This window comes from Echiichthys vipera, assembly GCF_963691815.1.
Source record: "Echiichthys vipera genome assembly, chromosome: 5".
In the NCBI taxonomy this organism is placed as follows: domain Eukaryota; kingdom Metazoa; phylum Chordata; class Actinopteri; order Perciformes; family Trachinidae; genus Echiichthys; species Echiichthys vipera.
The window spans coordinates 19824343-19843168 of record NC_139830.1 but is presented as its reverse complement, the minus strand read 5'-3'; the positions used below and the strand labels follow the sequence as shown (position 1 = coordinate 19843168).

At 40.1% G+C, this 18826-nt stretch overlaps 1 protein-coding gene across 1 annotated transcript in view; it reads left to right on the top strand.

Annotated features, from left to right (window-relative positions):
* LOC310946736 (roundabout homolog 2) overlaps window positions 1–18826 on the top strand; it is a gene marked incomplete at both ends in the record, with an annotated part of 48041 nt that continues 29215 nt past the window's right edge. Inside the window, 2 exons of the mRNA XM_083913289.1 lie at window positions 1–55; window positions 9811–10137. Coding sequence (XP_083769415.1) covers window positions 1–55; window positions 9811–10137 — 382 coding nt within the window. The remainder of the gene's footprint in view (window positions 56–9810; window positions 10138–18826) is intronic.

Below are 18826 nucleotides of genomic sequence, written 5' to 3'. Positions count from 1 at the left end.
ATGAACTTTGGAAATTTACTTCTTGTGACTGCCTCATTCATCACCATCGCATCAGGTAAGACATTAATATAATCAAGCACAGATGTGTTTTTAAAGGAGCTCTCTCTCACACACGCGCGCGCACAAACACACACGCACACACACACACACACACACACACAAACACACACGCACACACACACACACACACACACACACACACACACACACAGACACACACACACACACACACGTACACACACTCACATGCATACTCATATGGTTCGACTGCCTCATCGTGTATTTCTTTTTTTTTTAATCTTCTGTCCCTCCAGATGGATGTAACTGTTGTGTTTAGCTGGATTTCAAACACACACACACACACACACACACACACACACACACCCTCACACACACGCACACACACACACACACACACACACACACACACACACACACACACACACACACACACACACACACACAGCAAAAAGTATGTCACACATGCATTCATTTGTAATATTTTAATAAAACTAGGTGAAAGCCCAGAAGATTTTACCAGAGTGCCCCCCCTCCCAGCATTGAGGCGGTCACACAGGGAGTCCATTAGGCAGCAGGAGAGGTCAAAAGAGGCTCCACTGTAGCCAAGTGAAACCATTTAACTGTCACTTTTAGTTCAGCTGTGAGCACGTAAACTGTCATAGACTAACAAGCCTCCTACTCCCTCCAGAAATGGTCTCGAGGATACACACATATCATTATACAATGCTTTTAAAAGCCCATTTTGATTACCTTTGACAAAGGGATTATATATTTTTTTGAATCATTGCTCTGATAACAGATTACATTTCTGAGTCCTAATCCAAACCCCCAAATAAAAGAAGCGCTCAGAAAAACAATTCATGAGAGTGCTGATGGTTTTTTTGTTGTTGTTGTTTTTCACTCTCAGAGTCACTGATGCAACTTTTGCGAAACATTATTTTTATTTGTTTACAAGAAAACTACCAGTTAGGGCCCGGTATATATAGGATTTATGAGACCGATACAGATATGGATTTTAGAGGGAAAGTTTCACAGATTATGAATATCGGGGGTCGATATAGTGAATCTTAAAGCTGGACCTTTTATAAGTTGATTGTGCAAATAAGACTCTGCAAAGGTATTCAGAAGGCTGCTTTACTTAACAAATAACTGTATATGTCTATGAAGAAAATAAAGAATAAATAAAAACAATCAGACCACATACTGTATATGTACATCAATACTGATGTGTCTATGATAGGCCATTATCGATATATATATATTCTGGCTCTACTCTTCATGGCACCTGTACTTTTTTTTAAACCAGTAAAACTGTTTGTTTTTTTGGCCACAAGCTGTAAACACAACACTGACATCCTTATTGAAATGAATTGAATTATTTGAACCTAAACCCAAATGTTTTCCTAGAGCTAATGAATTGGTTTTGTTGCTTAAACCTGCACGTTAAAAACTGACGCCAAAGGGGTTTTGACCAAGCAGCCGTATGTTACTCTTTGTTTTGAAAGGTTGCATACGTAGGACTTTAAAGCTTTTTTAATAGAAACATTTGCTGAAAGTGATGCTAATAAAAGAAGGTTCATTGAACCAAAACAGCTGAAAGATGCTAAAATGCTTCCTAGAGCTGAGGGGAACTGCAGAGTTGGGTGAGTTGTCACTAGTGACCCCTTCAATATAAGCATATTGATAATAGCAGCTTTAAATTACTGTGACAAATTGATTTTTTTATCTTTTCTTGTGGACCAACGTGTGATTTTTGTTTCTCAATTGCTCTAAACACAGAACAGTACTGCACCCTTTTGTCCACTATTGACTGACATATGCGCTAATACCAGTATATCTGAAATAAGCTAATAACAGCTGATATATCATCCCTGGCCAATTTATCATTCTATCTTTATTTTACATCTTCTTCTATGATATACTCTAATTGAGCTCTGTGACTCCTCTTGCCACTCGCTCGGCTTCATTATTACAAACGGGTGCAACATTAAAGGCACTTCTCAACACCCACACCATCTGCCTACATCCATTAAGGTAGAGTGGGTATTCTCTCTCATTCCCACCTCTAGTATAATGCACACATATATATATATATATAAACCCTTGGGGTTATGTGTATTTTCATAAAAAAAATACTTGAGATAAGAGGATTCAAACAGGATTTGTGACCTTTGCTGAAACTGTGTTGAAAAAAATTCCAGGTTGATTTTATTATGTATTTTTATATATATATATATATATATATATATATATATAAAGGAAATAAAGAGTGTGGGAGTTCAAGCCAGGTATGTTGCGTTTGTGTCTATGTGTCCAGCAAAATAACATCTTCTCCGTTGGTCTGAAGACACTCGGTGTGAGCTAAAACAACAACAACCTACTTCACAAATTGCATTCGATTCAACACAGTTGCTCTTTCTCTCACATGAGCCAAACCTCAATTAAGACGGCATCAGTGTCAACCTTAATGCATCTCATTGAAATGTCAGTTATCTTGAGCTGTTTTCAGACTCAGCTTGTTGGTGGAGCTCGCTGTGGAACTAATCGATGCTAAACAAGCCTTAGCTGGTGATTTGTGTCCACTCTGTCCTCCTGCTCATTACTTAGTGACAAATAGGGCTGAGGGCTGACTAAAGCCTCTCACAGTCCCACTTGATGAAAAGACCGTGGATGATGAAACCACTATGTGCCTCATGCTTGAGTCATGTCGCCGGATGTTGATGATGCCCCACTTCTGGTCCTGCCGCTGATGACATCATACAGAGATTAGATTAGATGGCAGAGGAGGACAGTTGCCAAACAAAGGCTCGAAAAGCTCAGGCGGTTGCCAGAAGAAAATCAAACCTGACTTCTCTGCTTTGAAAGTTAGTTTGCTGGCGCGTTATCGCCTTCCTGCAGAGATTACTTGGCAATGTCACAAGAGCTCCTTGAATGTTTTTGGCCTTTTTAAGTATCTAAATGAATTGAAATTGAAAAAGACACGATGAGTAAATCTCAGCAGGCACCCACCAGCCCCACAGACGGGCTACCAGCCCTCTGCTCCTGTCACACTTTAACTTGTAAAGTTAGTCTCTGAGCAGTCTGCCTATAGAAAGTTGTATTTTTTCACCAGATATCAAGCAGTGAGCTCAGTCAGGTCCAGGTTCTTGTATGTGTTTCGCTATGAGCCCAGCTGTCGCTAAAAGGCATCGAGGTCTTAAGCAAAACAGAGACATGCCCTCTCCAGCTTTGTTGTTTTCACACATTAGCGTGACAGCACTGCACTTCCGTCCCTGGGGAGGATGTGAGGTTAAATTTCGAAATACTAATTAATGAAAGCACCACTCGTTACGTAATGGCACAGCTGGGAGCCAAGAAATGCCAAATATAGCCTGAATATACAGTGTTTTCAAGACGTGATCTTGATCAACCCCCCCAGCTCTTACCCCGCTAACTATGTGTGTTAGATGAGGCAGAAATGCAGGAGACGCCGTGAGCAAACATGTGGGCCTGTGTCTGCGTTTGCAATTAGGGCCGATGCAATGGCTTGTCTATCAGAGCTGAGTGCGGCACTAATGGGCATCATCTGACTGCGGTTGCTTGCTCTCTCTGTTTTTCTTTTTCTCATTTGCTTTGTGAATAAATGAAGAAATTGTCACAGATCAGAAGCCATCATGACATTTACTACATCTTATCATCCTTACACACATGATCACATCACAAGTCATATCAAGTTCATATAGACAAACAGCACCGTACATACAGTACAGTAGCTTGTATAGGCTATAGGATCAGAGAATGCCAGCAACGCTCCCTGGTATGCATACTGTACTGTACAAATGAAAGCGTGTATAGTCAATATTTATAGCAATGTATTAAATTGCAATGTGAAAGGGGTCACTTGTGAACCTACAGAGAATTATCACTAAAGTATGAAGCTCCTTGACTTTATGGAGCTTTACGGTGAGTTTCTGCTCATTGTTTAGCCACTGTTCTCATATTGTTGTCTTTTCGCTACAGCAGGCAGCTGTTTTCTGTGCAAAAGCTGCTCTAAAAACCAACAGTACACTACCTGCTTAGCAACGAACAGCAGACAGACACAGATTGCGACTTGCTGGTGAACACAGTGGAGCATTTGGCAGCTGAAGACGACTCCAAATGAATGATTCTCCGTAGCTGCTGTATGTGTAAATGAGCAACTGTTATATCAATTTAAAAAGATGATATGTCAGTGTTCACAAATAAACAAGGCAATTAGTGCAGATTTAAAGTCAACAAGCTGATAAAATAGGAAAACAAATGAGCTCTTCCAGTTGTGAACAAACATAGTAAATTTACCAGTATTGTGAAAGTAACTTCACATCACAAAATATGGCCAGGGACATTAGATAATGTTTAAATGGGTCCCATATTACACAATGTATTGTAGCCCATGCTTCTAAAGCTAGACACACACATAAGGGGAATAAAAATATATATTCAAAAAAAGCCTTATAATCACAATATTCTAAAATCATTCACATCAACAAAGAACAAATACAGGCGAAATGCTACAAGAGAAAAAGACATGAATATATATATACACACCAGAAAATCCTGTGAGGGGATCACAGGGGCATAACATTGGTGGGGCCCCATCCCTACTTACCCGTCTTTTTCCGACGGCCCCCATCTTTAAACTCAGCCTTTCAATTTGATCTCAACTACTGTACACCCTGTAATGTATCTTGCATGGTTTGTAGTTCCCGCTGCAGAAGGTGTATCCAGGACCACATTTTGCCATGATGACACACACACACACACACACACACACACACACACACACACACACACACACACTCATAAGGTGAAAGCAAAACCAGTGTACAAGGAGGAGGGGAGGACCCATAAACATTAGAAGGGGTCTCACCCATAACAACAGAAAATTATTTAAATTAATACAGATGATAAATTAGCCTAAAGTTTCTTCATTCAGCAGACTAAAAAGAAAATATCAGATTCAATTTGTATGCATGAAATGAGCTGAGCTGTTGCATCGAAGCCTCTGTATTTCTCCATGAAAAGCACCTTTGCTTTTCACCCTGATGTGTTCATTTATACACAGGATAGCCTTGCACAAGACCCTGCATGGCCCCATCCGTACTGGGGCGACAGCTGAAGGTTGACTGCTTTTCACTCTTATGGATTATCTTGCCTCACTGAAGCTGAGGGTCTGCAAGGTTCATAGACGTTAATATTTCCTTACAGGTTTCATTGATTCGTCCTCGCTGACTGCACAAAAATGATGTGTGTTTCATGCCGGGCTTTAACACTGATTTGTTTTGTATTATAGTAACATTCAATGCGTCCCTGAATCAATACATGGGTTGAATTAGACATTTTACCTCCTGTTTGGTTGCTGATATCTCCTAGGGTCTGCTGAATTTGTTCATTGTTAAGCACTGTTTTGTGTTTTGTTTGCTGCTGAGATACCACTTAAAGCAGTCAGCTGTAACTCTAATCTCATATTCTAAAGGATCCAAAAATAATCGTTTCATAAACTTGCATGTACAGTAGATTGAAAACATTCTCCTGCAGTAATTTGCTTTTGGGAATTGTCATAACAACAGCATAAATGAACTGAAGCAGCAGTTTGTGAGACGTTTTTTCCCCCTGTATTTACGTAATGTGTTCTGAACTTTTACACCATCATCGGCGGTGTCCTTCTTCTTCAACTCGTTCATCTGTTGTAAACATGAAAGTCATTTCACACCAGAATGCCCAGATTAATATTTTTCACACAAATCAAGTCACACTCACACACTCAATTCCCTTATGTGCTCAGATATCTCTGAGGACCCACTGCCGACTCTAATGGGCCGTACTTATGATCTGACTAAAAACATACCTTCACAGAGGTCCCCATTATTGCCTGTGAGGTTTATTGTTCAGTCTGACAAACTAGGCTGACATTTAAAAAAATTTTTTTTTTAAAGGTGCTTTCAACTACTGCACTGCAATCTTCCTGTCATGCTGCAAACACTTCTGTGGAAATATTCTTTCTCACAAAGCAAATGTCTTGCTGTCATAGTCAAGGTGGTGTAGACTCTTATTGATTGCACACTTGTCACAGGAGTAAGTTGCTGCTTGTCACTTTGTCTACCTGAAGCTGTTTTCTTTGGCAAGACTATTTTCTCTGTAATACACGGCAACACATTGCTACTGTTGCATGATAGCTGTTGTAAGTAACCATTAACCCACTCATTAACAATACCCTGTCTCATATATCAGTGCACAAAAAGGGTTTCTGATTTAATACTCTACTGGACTGTGTTGGCATAGTTGGAGGCGTTAGAATTCCTTTGGACAAAGCTGTCTCCCGACTCATTCAAATAAACATTCACCAAATCAAATGAATACTCAATACAGTAGTTTGTCATGGTGACATTTCTGCTATTTATACCAATTGAAAGCAGCCAGAACCTCACAGTATGTGCTGATACACCGAGTTCAAGGACAGCTGGATCTGATTAACACTATAAAGAAAAGAGAACACAACAGAAAGCCTTCACTACAGCTGCTATAAACGTGTGTATAATAAAAACAGGAAAATGAACCATTCTTAATAGTTAATGGTGGTGCTAATGAAAGATTGATTTGTTGTTTATGAGATGGTTACTACTGAGCTAACTCTGTAAGCCTGCGAGTAAAAATAGAGGTGTGGGACCATGAAAAGGAACTAATCAGAGTAATCAAAGACTATAAGACACAAAAACCCGATTTAAACAATAGAGATAACAGTTAAAACTAGAGCAGTTGTCTCATCAGAGAGCCATTTGAGGATTATACAGTGATAATAAAAATAAAACATCCTAAAACAAGTCTACAAATGGTTGTACACTACATTAGTTAGTTAAACTTTAATTGTTCAGTTCGATCTCATTAAGATCAAAACACACACACACACACACACACACACACACACACACACGCACGCACACACATAAACACACACGCTAATTAAAACAACCACATATATTATTATATATGATTTCCACACCAGTTAGTTGGATCAGTCCCAGCCTGGTCAGATGCGTACATGAAATGATGAAGCCTCTTGGATGAGAGGTGAAACTAGACAAATAACCAAGTCCAGTTGCTTTTGACTGAAATTGCTTTGGGGATAACGATGACCTGGACAAATGAGAACATTCACAGGCTCATCACATATATTATTAAAAGAATGAGCTCGTAAAGCTTGAAATTCCCTCAGAGGAATTAGTGTTCCTTATTATATTAAAGTTGCACTGATAATTTGTTCATGTTAACAATGGATGTGAAAGGAGACACAGATGATTACAACTCTGCCGGACTCTGCAGTTCCCCTCACAACAGTCTACAGAGACTTGTTGTCTTGTCTCATTGTTTTGGTTTTTATGGAACACGACTTCCCTGTTTTGGTTCAGTCTCACCACTCTCATCAACTTGCTTTCAGCAGGCAGCTGTTTTCAGCAATAACAAAAAAAAACAAAAAAACCCAACAAAAACACGAAAAAACACACCAATCACTTGTATACTTCCCGTTCACCATCAAATGTCAGACAGTCAAAGCGACAAGCTGGTGAACACAGTGGAGCATTCAGCAGCTAAAGAGACATATATTGCCCCCAGGAGGTGGTGGAGACCAAAAACAGAGTTAAAAGAGGGTGAATATTGGGACCAGGTTTTCATGTGGCTTTTGTCTATGCACCAAAATGTAAAAAAGGAGTGCCATCTGTTTAAAAATGATTAAAAAGAATACCTCATTGTAGATACCAGAGGCAATGCCACACAGCAGAGCATGCCATGTGGGTGTTTTTACATTTCACTTCAAAACAAATCAATCAAATCAATGTGTATCCATGATCCTGTAGTCAAAACGAACCAGTTAATTAATTCAGTACAGGTTTATAGCCGACAGTACAGCTTCCAAACCCTGCAGAACCAACTGCATTATCACAAACTCAACATGCACAGAGTGAGGCTGGCAGCAAACACACGCTACTGATAGAGTCTGTGTAGCAGGTAAAAAAAACCCTGCTGCCTCCCGCCTATGTGACACGGAAATACTCTATTGAGTTGCATTATGGGAAGTGTACGATCCAGTGTTTGTTCAACATTATTGTCTTGATTCTACCATGAGATATTTTGGACTTTGCTGCATGGATTTACAAACTTTAAGGAAAGTTAGCATTAAACTGTTGGAGTAATCTTTTAAGAGGTCGACTCTTGCAGTGTTTGTTTTTGTGATAAAATCCAGTTATGATAGAAGAGGAATACTTCAGAGTGATGTAACCGTGTTACATGAGCTGGGATTTGTGAATCCTTTGCAGGCTTTAAAAACATGATTCGCCAACGGGTCATGGCTCAGCTGTTAAAATGCTTCTTAAAAAATAAATTTTCTGTGGACAAACACAGTCAGATGTGTCAATATGTACTCGTCAGATACAGTATACCATACAGATGTGAGAGATGATAATCTGAAGCAAAGTACATTATAATATCTTAAAAGATTAGTTTACAGGCCTATCATGAAATGATTTACTCTTGTTTTCTTTTTATGAACAAAGTGTGTGTTTTTTGTGCTGGAGGTGCTATCGCACATTTTAATGGCTCGATTGGTATTCATCCACATCCTGCATTAGTGTTTTTGAGCTGTCCTGGTTTGTGGGGGGTGTTTAGCTGAAAGCGCTCAGAATGCTCTTTAGATGCTTACTTCAGGTTTGTGCCATGATGGCGACTCCTGCTCCCCGTGGATCAAATCAGTTCATGAAAAGACATAAATCTGCTTACAGCTGAAAAGTGAGGGTTTATCCTGATGCCTCAGATAAGTATAATGTAGAAGCATGTGCAAAAACATGTGTGTCATTAGGTTACTCCTGACTGCTCCTCTCCAATGATAATGGAGGATTTTCTTGCAGTCTAGATTATCTGCTGAAAATAATGCCTCAGACAGAGCTACACAATAATCAGTGGCACAGTGACCATTTCATTTTCTTTCTTTTTTTCAGAGAGAGGGAGAGACCATCTGTTCCTAAAAGCAGCGGCATTTTAAATTATTCATTTTTCTAACTGTAACACACTGTTAGAGACATTTGGTCTTCGTTTAAAAGCTTACCTTAGGATTTGAAGCACTGTGCTTTTCCTCTCACAGCCAAGGGAAGATAGTAATGGATCCCCGGAGAAAAGAACACGGAGTTATCTATATGTCTCTGACTTGCTCTTTCACTCTACTCTGGGCTTTCTTCCCTTAAATGCATAAAGTAGATCTGCTTGTCTTACTCTCAGCTTTCAACCATTGTCTCCCTGCAACAATCCTGATTGACACAAAGATTGCCCGTTACCATATCACATGGCTGATTGAATCCTCTTTACAGGTGCTCTCAGAAAAATAAAGGTGCTAACTGGAAGCAATGGAAAATGGTTCTTTGGAGGGATGCCATAGAAGAGCCTTTTTTGTCTTCTGTGAAAATATGTGATATATATAAATGTTCTCTTGCTACTCTGTTTTGCTATTTGCTGAATATAGCGAGAACAAATGTATATCTGAAAGGACCAGCGTGTTGTTGTTGAGTTGACCTTCGAAGAGAGATTGCTGATGATATGCTGCTTTGCTTCACACACATTTCTCCAACAACCAGTGTCTTTGTCCAGCAGCACCTAAAGAAATATATTCTTGCCTTTCAAATGGCTTTGCTGCTGTCTGTCTGTCCTGTTACAAAAAAAGATATGTGTTTCCATTAATGGTAGATGGTCAGATTGATAACATCTGCCCTCATCTCCACTTCACAGGGTCCCGGGCACGGTTTGAAGACAGCGCACCTCGGATTGTGGAGGACCCCTCGGATTTGATCGTCTCCAAGGGGGAGCCTGCCACCCTCAACTGCAAGGCAGAGGGCAGACCCACCCCCAGTATAGAGTGGTATAAGGACGGCGAGCGTGTGGAGACAGACAAAGATGACCCCCGATCTCACCGCATGCTCCTGCCCAGCGGCTCCCTCTTCTTCCTACGCATTGTACACGGACGCAGGAGCAAACCGGATGAAGGCGTCTACACCTGTGTGGCCCGAAACTACCTGGGAGAGGCCATTAGTCGTAATGCTTCACTAGATGTTGCCAGTAAGGCTCTACATTATTGATCATATGCCCTAAAAAGTGTGTGTTTGTGTGTGTGTGTGTGTGTGTGTGTGTGTGTGTGTGTGTGTGCACTTTTTTCGTGCTGATGTGTGTGCTTGTAGTGTATACGCATTGTGCAGTTGTGTCCCAGATCTTTTCTGCAGCTGTCTGGCAGCTTTATGGAGGTCCACTGGAGAGTTGGCGATGCTTGAGAATACTGATATGAAACAAACAGATTGTCGGAAGCAACCCCTAAAAAGATGGTGGTGTGGGTGGAGATAAATTTAGTAATCATTTGAAGCTACTGTTGCAATAATACATTTTGTCTTTAGCCCTTAGGTGTGTATTTCCGACTTGAGAGGAGTCAAGACAGTGAATTTAGATGGACATTTTATCTAGTTCACTTAGCAATTTAGTCAAATATTTAAAGATATGACTTTATAGGTAACATAGATATAATAATTTGACATGTTTAGTTATTAAGATATTGGCTAACTTTGTAACATTTTAGCAGTGACATTATATACATGCAAGATTTCTTTAGATGTTAAAGGGAAAAGCTTGTGTTTTTTACCTGGGTATTCTCACATATTTGTAAGTATTGGTCATAATGACATTTATTTATGCACCGATCTGATATGCCCGAGGTGTGGGTGCTTTTACTGAGTATAGTAAAAGTGAACTGTTTCTTTGACCAGTAACATCATTCACTTAATCCTTAAAAGGGATTTCAATGAATGTGTGATACACAGATTTTAAATATGGAATCTTATAGTATCCCTCCAGTATCAGGAGAGAAAAGGTTGGTTCACCCCTGATTTAGCTCACACTCTCTTTTGCAAGGATTTGGGAAATACAGACTCTGGCAAGATCAACATAAATCACTTTAGAGACACTTTACAAAAACCTGTGACCTCAAACACTTGTCTTTGTGTCATCCATTTATGCCATGCAGCTCACTACAGCAGCGGCAGGGGACTTTTCTTTTTGCTTACTGTCGGTCACACTCAATGACAAGTGTTTGAGACGATTCCTGTTAAACTCAAGTGTTCTGGAAAGCTGTAGGCCTGTGCTTCTTGTCCTGACTTTTCCTGAGTCTGAGTTTTCCAAATCTTTACCATAGAGTTGATAAATAACATGTTATCATGACTAATGGAAAAAAAGTGTGATGATAACACCCGGATTGACAAATGTCCGAATTTCCCAATAAATTGCTTCCACCTCTCTGGTCTTCATATCCAATTTGCAATAATGACCCGATTGCTTAAGCCTACATCATCCTTCTTATTACACAGCAACAGCTACTTACTGGGGCTGGACCGATAGGGGATTTTTTACACCAATACCTATTTTAGAGGGGGATAATTCCCAGATAACTGATATGGCAGCCGATATAATGATTTTTTTAAAAACTGGGATAAAAATAGAGCTCTGCTATGTAAATTGTCTCTATGTAAATATTCGCCATTATCATATATAAAATGTATTACAATTTTGACCAATTCTAGAAATGAATACTAAGAAAATAAAGAACTTATAAAAATAAATAGCTAAATAGAACTGTATGTTCAGTATTGTATTGTATTGTTGACCGTTTAAATAAAACTGCAGCCATAAAATTAAACTGGATAAAAGGGCATTGAGCTTTTTGCTGTTGTTATTTGACTATTGCAAAACACAATAGCAATTGTTGTTAGTTGTTATGGTGGGTGTTAAGCATTTTGAAGCCTGCTGGGTCGTCTAGATGGTAACCCAAGATTTGGTGGTGCAGGTTAGGCATCGAACGCAAATGGTGAAGGGTAGTATAAGTGGCAGAGAAGACACGACCAGCTCGAGGAGAACGAACCAACGCAGCTCTAGAGACGTTCTCTAGTTAGCTAGCTTGCTAGCTCCAACATGCTCCCACATCACACCGGTCACAGAAAACGTGCTGAACAAAGTTGGGTCTCATCTGGCAATAGCAATGTGCCGTCCTTCACAGTGGCAGAAGTTTGTGGTTGTTAAATGTGAGTCTTTGGCAGCTAGCTCTCCTAACATTACAACTCCACATGCTTGTTTGGCTGTTACTTCAACACCTCACCTCTGCGCCTTGCCCGCAAGTTGTTTTTTTCAGAGGTTTATACTGTAGTGAGTCCGCTGCTTGGTAATCTCATCTCATCTTCAACCATTTATCCGGGGTCGGGTCGCTGGGGCAGCAGCTTTAGCAGGGGACCCCAAACTTCCCTTTCCCGGCCACATTAACCAGCTTGGTAATAGTAAACATAAAATAATGGCCGCAGCTGACTATTCTGCTATGTTGATTTGAAATGTCCTTTCTATCCAATTTAATAAATTGGATATAATTGTATTATTCAAATAAATAAAAATAACCCAAGCCTCATTGTATGCATTATATGCTGTAAAAAAAGGTTTTCATATCAACACATATTGGAAAACATATAAGCCAATACTGATAGATACCAATATGTATGTGCCAATATTGACAGATATTATGGGACAACCAATATATTGTCTTTATATTAAAAGAAACAAAACAAGATATTGATATGAATATGGTTTGATTGATTCAAAACTGGTCCTCCAACGTCTATGTTCAGAACTGTCGACAGCAGAGATCTGCTTTTGTGGCTATAACAGATCATAGAATGCTGTAATTAACCAATCAGAATAAAGTATTTAAGCAATGTAATGAATCACAGTAATACTTCACATACATATGCTATAGTTTAATTATACAATCAGCTTTCAGGAAAAAAATGTTTTGCTGCTTTGTCCATAAAATCAAAAAATATAAAGAAAAAACAAAACATTATAATTTCTGAGATCCCAAAATATTATTACATATGATCAATAGTCTAAATACAGTATATATGTCAAATAATGCTAGCAAATCCTCAGAATTAGGAACCAGTGAAATGGTAGGGGTTTTCCTTGATCGTGTCTACAGAAAATAAACAATCACTGGTCAGTTATACTGAGAAAATGTAACACAACAATTGTTGCTGACCTGTGGAGACCTTCTCTATAGTAGCCAGATTGTCATCACATCAGCTGCAAGTCCTCAAGGGCACAAACCAACAAGATCAGGTGTGTGTGAGCGTATGTAGCTGTGTTTTCCTTGTATGTTGTCTGCTGCAGTACAGCAGGGGAGTGTGAGCTTTCTCATATCTTGATGAAAGTGCACTGAAGTAAAAAAGCTCTGTGTCTATTATTCTGCCTCCTTGATCGAGGACCCGTGCCATTGTCTTCCTTCCCTCCTAATTGTGCCAGTTTGACTCGGCCCTGGGCTGAACTGCAGTCTCTCTTTGGCATGTGAAAAATGGATTAGTCAGTGGGTTGATTAGGGGAAGGAGCATAACAGATTAGCAAGGTCGAACTGTCCTCGTTAAAAAACACAAAAAAGCAATTTGAGCACTCTTATCTCCCACCATATTGAGGCTTCCTCACTAGCTAGTCTACATTAAGTGCTCATGGCTGGCTGACCTCAACTGCAGCCAGCATCCAAAAATAGGGACTCAGATATACTGTATGTTGGGAAACATGAGCAAATGCAACTAATGCAAATATTCTCTCTGGGAAAATAAACGATGCGTATACTGTATTTGCCCCTTTTAATTCAATGATAAAAACATTTAGCGTTGTGTGCAGCTGGAGATTACAGTACAGTCATATTGGTAAAGGGAGGATTCACCTGCAGGCACTGAGTGACTAACAGTATTAACAAATGTCTGTTTTTGCTTCTAATCTCACTGCCTCCGGCCAGGGAGGGCATATGCTAAGACTGCATGGTGGTGGTCTTAGACTCTTCCCTCCCCTCGTGCTGACTGTGGGGTAAATGGTGACCCAATTAGCTCTGGCAGGGAGGTGGGGGGAAGTATGCAGTGTTAATGAGAGGCCGTCTTATACGCTGGTGGTCTTGCAGAAATGTGTGTGTGTGATGGTGTGTGAGGCAGTCTGAGGGACAACAGGTGGGAGGAGGAAGAGCTTAAAACTCCCACTGAGCAGTAATTAATACCAATGCATCTGTTCGACTGTTAGTTCCAGTCTGAGTAGGGACCAGGAGTGCTGACATTAATCTGGTTTTTACCATATGAATTACACATTAATTGCTTGTGAATGGTGCATAAGGCATCGGGCTGCATGACTGAGACTTTTCTCTGCAGTGCACTTATGGATTTGCACTTCACTCACTCTAGCCTTGTATGTTTTTGCCCCGGGAAAACTTTTTTTCCCAAGTGGCGTTTGTGTGAGTTAGCTGGAATTGCTTCAGTGCAGATTCATGTCTTTGCGAAGCTACACAGAAAAAGAGTTTTATGGGTTGTTGATTGCAGAGGGCAACAGAGGAGCCATTGCACCCACCTCCGAGTTCTCTGCAAAGCACAGTGCGGACCTGCATGTCAAGCAAGCTGATTGGTTGAAGTTTTGTGTAATTATTCTCGCAGGGTAAGGGCATACATCATAGCACAGCACTGCCACAAGTGATCGTCTAGCAAGGACATGGAAACATAAATTCCTCTAAAGGCACTTAATGTCGTTGCCCATTTGGTCACCGTCATTTACCTTGATGAATCTAAATCCTTTAGTCGATGTTGAAATGAATTTCTTGATTTCTCCTACATGTTCTTCACTTTGTGCTTTGCTGAAAGGGAGATCGCTTGCTACTGGACACGAGCTGTAAACCCTAAATCTGTGAAATCTGTATAGAAAAGAAGCAAACACACAAATGTATCCGAAGAACACCCATGTCTGTTTACAGCCCAAAGAAGCTTTAGTAGTATGTTCCAAGTGTCTTCCTTTTTCTTTGCTCTTTGTATGATGTGGGAACACAAACTATCACACCTTAAATTGATTCATGTCATCATATTGAAATGGGACATCGTCTATGTACATGCAGACAACAAGCTAATAAGTCAGTTCTTCTGCTAACCGGAATCTGGATTGTTGATGAAAACAATTGCTTTTCAGTTAAGTTTAGCTGTGTATCTACCCAAATGTCTTGATTTGTAGATTTTTTGGATTTTTTCCCCGTTCCTGAACTTTGAAACATTTTAGCTTTAACATATTCTTATCCTCTTGTTCAGGTCAGTCCCCATCTCTCTGCAGTAGAGGGCAGAGAAAGGTGAACCGGAATGTGTGACGGATTTGTTCCCACATAATTTATAAAAGCTCTAAGAAAAGGCTCAACCTGTGGCGTACCACGAACTCTCGCAGATGGAGCTTCAGTGAAAGGAATAACCGGAAGGTATCATGGGCTAAGAATAATGTGGATATGTTTTTCAATAGAAGAAGAAAATATAGCTGGGACAAATGCTGACTTCACCGCTGAGTCACGGAGGTTAGTGTCAAAACATGAAAAGGATTCAAGGACTTAGATAGATGTCTTTGTTCTGTACAGCCAGTCTCTATTTGCTTCACAGTTGCTGTTGAGGTGATGCTGTTTATGCTCAAATGCATCTTGCGCACCCTGAGGTCAACAAGTTGTGTTTTTTTATAGCCGCTGATGCTCCCTTCTAGAGAGTCTCGTAGTAAGGAGCTTGCTTTGTTTGGAAATGCCAGCAGCAGTCATTATTATGCCTTTCTTTCTTCCCTTTTTAGCTGCTAGTAACCAGCTGACTTGTCAGAATAATGAGTCGATGGGAGTGGACTGAAATCCATTCCTCCATTTTCCAAAACTGTGTTTTTTGGGCATTAAAATAAAAAGAGAAGGGGGTAAAAACAGTAGCAGTGTCTATTTCAAAATCATGAATGTGAATGTCTGTCTCAGCTAGGAGACGGTCACATGGTTGGGCAGGATTAGAATAAAGTAGGACAAATAAAAAATAAAACTTGCTTAAAAGGCTTTCCAGCCAGATGTTCGTTTTACTCCTGATGAGGGATTATGAAGGAATCAAAGTTCTGGTTGCAGCTTGATTCTTGGCTTCTCCTGCTCTACGTTCTCTTTTCACTGGGGATACATATCAGATACATATAATCCTTGATGGATACGCTTTAAATGTGTAGTTTTGAATGTATTTGTACTTAGATGCAAGAATTGTCAGCCTAAGTTTGACTGATATTGTGCAAATACCACTGCTATAATTCATATGAGCATTGCCAAGCCTCGCAGAAATGTGTCGTGTCTATGCAGTGTTTGTATATGATTGGAACATCATCACATTTTTGGAAAATGGAGAAACTCATAGCCTTGAGTTTTTCAGAAAGATTTGCCCTGAAGTCTCTTCTACTCTTCCTTCAACACAATCAGACAATGGATGGATTAAAGCAATCTCTCTTCTCTGTAGGAAAAGCCTCCATTAGCTGTGACAGCGCAGTATCATGACAATGGGATTAGACCACCTCCCTAACGGGTTTACTGCTCTCCGAAATAAAAGAACAATAGGAGCCAGGCAGCGGGTCACTTCAGGCTCCCAATACTGTGCACTTCCGCAGTCCTTTAACCTCTCTGTCCACCCTCCTACCTGTCATTTATTCCTTCACACATCTGCCCACACTCAGTCACCTCATGTTCAGTACAAAAGCCTATCTCTCACCCTAACCCATCATCTTTCTTTCTTGCTGGATGTGTAAATTGCCTGTGAACTGTTATTTCATTTTCCCTGTGGCTGCTTGATTTTAGTCCAAGTCCTTATTAATTAACAAAAATACAACAATATTAATCAGCCCTGTGCATGCAATAGAAAGTCTGAATGCCATACATAATTGTCTTGTGATTAATCTCTCTTCCTCCCTCTGTTCATTTTTCCAAAAACACTAACAGATGGCCTTTCTGCAGTCCTAGCTCCTCTCTGCTAAACACTATATCACAGAGATAAATGTCACTTAAAAATCAAGTGATGAATATTCTCGTGGAGATTAAATCTCCTAATCCGTATATCCCTGAAATATTAGAGTTATGAAAATAAAGGAGAGGTCTTATAATAGCGCTCACAGAAATAATGATGAAACTACTGAATGTCATTTAGCCCTTATTTAAGCTAAGAGGTAGGGCCTTGGGGGAAATGAGGGTTTTGCTCTGCAGAGGCAGGTTCAAACTCAGCTGCCCTGCAGTAACCACGCTCCCTGTCTCTCCGGCGTGGACGGATGGAAGCGAGAGCGGAGGGCCTGGTTTATGAGATTATTTGGCAGACCTAGTCATATTATGTCTAAGAAGTTAACTTAGGGACAGTAGCCCCTCAGGACGGGGAGGGAGTGTTCGCCTTTGTGTTTCTGAGGAGATTGGTCGATCGTGTGGTGGGATCATCATCACATATTTAAACATCCGTGAGAAACTCTGTTTGGCGTGTCAGGCTTTTAAGTCGGAGCAAGGAATTATCACATTAACTTGAACACAGCTTCAAAGAAAATGTTTGAGCTTGTGTTATGCAGTGTCTGGGGTAGTGATGTTAGATTCTGCTCTCTCTGGCATGTGTTTCGAACCCTCAAATGTCCCACTTTCTGCAAGTCTGTGCCCGGGGACTCTGGATTTCAAATGCTAAAGGTGTGTGCGTGCATTTGCGTTTGTGTCTGTGCAATTCAGGGATTAGGTCTCTGCCCATAACTTTTTCACTTTAGTCACCATGGCAGTGAAACAAAGGTCTCATGTGCGCACATCTAACCAGGCCTCTCAAACGGAGGTCTAGAAATAATGCAGTGCTTTCAATTAGCCCCTCAGCTCTACAAAGCATTTGAAACAGGCAGCCAAGTGAACAGGGTTGGGGTTATGTGTTGAAAAGACCTTTGGGAGGAAGTGCCTTACTGGTCATATAGTCCATCCATTCTTTAGCTGTAGCTCCTGTAAAGGCTACTTTATTGTCCTGGTTTGTGAGGATCTTTAGGGTGTTTTATTTCTCTGTGGCAGATGTCCACACTATACAAGCTCCCCGATCGGTCAAATTCCTCCTCCATTGTCACATAATCACCTGCTCGGAAATGTATTACAGTGTTTGACTATGAATGATAATTAAAATATCACTGCAGCGTAGTAAGAAATGAAATAAACGAGGTTAGAAGTTGTGAACGAGTCGAGACATCGCTTTTCCTTTTCCTAAATGTCATGGCATTAGAAATCCCACTTCCCACAGAGCAAACTTCCACTTCATTTCAGTTAATTTTAAAAAGGCAGGTATGTGAGACCGAACAATGCATATCATGGAGTAGTTGAAGAAAAGGGCATATAATGTACAGATTAAGTGATCCACTTTAGACCTGAGAGAAAACTGTCAGCCTTCACTTAATTATGGAATATCCAAAGCTGTTTACCCAAGACCATTACGGCCGTCGAACCAGAGTGAGGACTGATTTTCCTTCTTTAAATAGCTGTGATGAAGTCATTTATATGAGATTTTATTCAAACCCAGTTGGTCTGATTATTGATGAGTTAGTCTACTGCAGGGAGGCCTAAGGCTGGCATGTTGACACAGACCTGTCACACGTACTGATGTAAAATGAATGTACAATAGATTTAATTATGTACTCAGAGTAATTGGCTAAGAACTATGTGCTAGTTGATTTAAAGTGGATTACATTAATGTCACTAAATCCTAATGAAGACTAACTAAGATAACACTAGGCTAATTGATCATTCGCTACTACACCTGTCAAGCTTGTTGTAGTTTACTATGATTAACTTAAATGTGCAGTGGAATTTGAAATTAAAAAAACCTCCAATAACTGAAATAAACTTAAAAAGAATCAATAGAACTTCTCTTTCTAG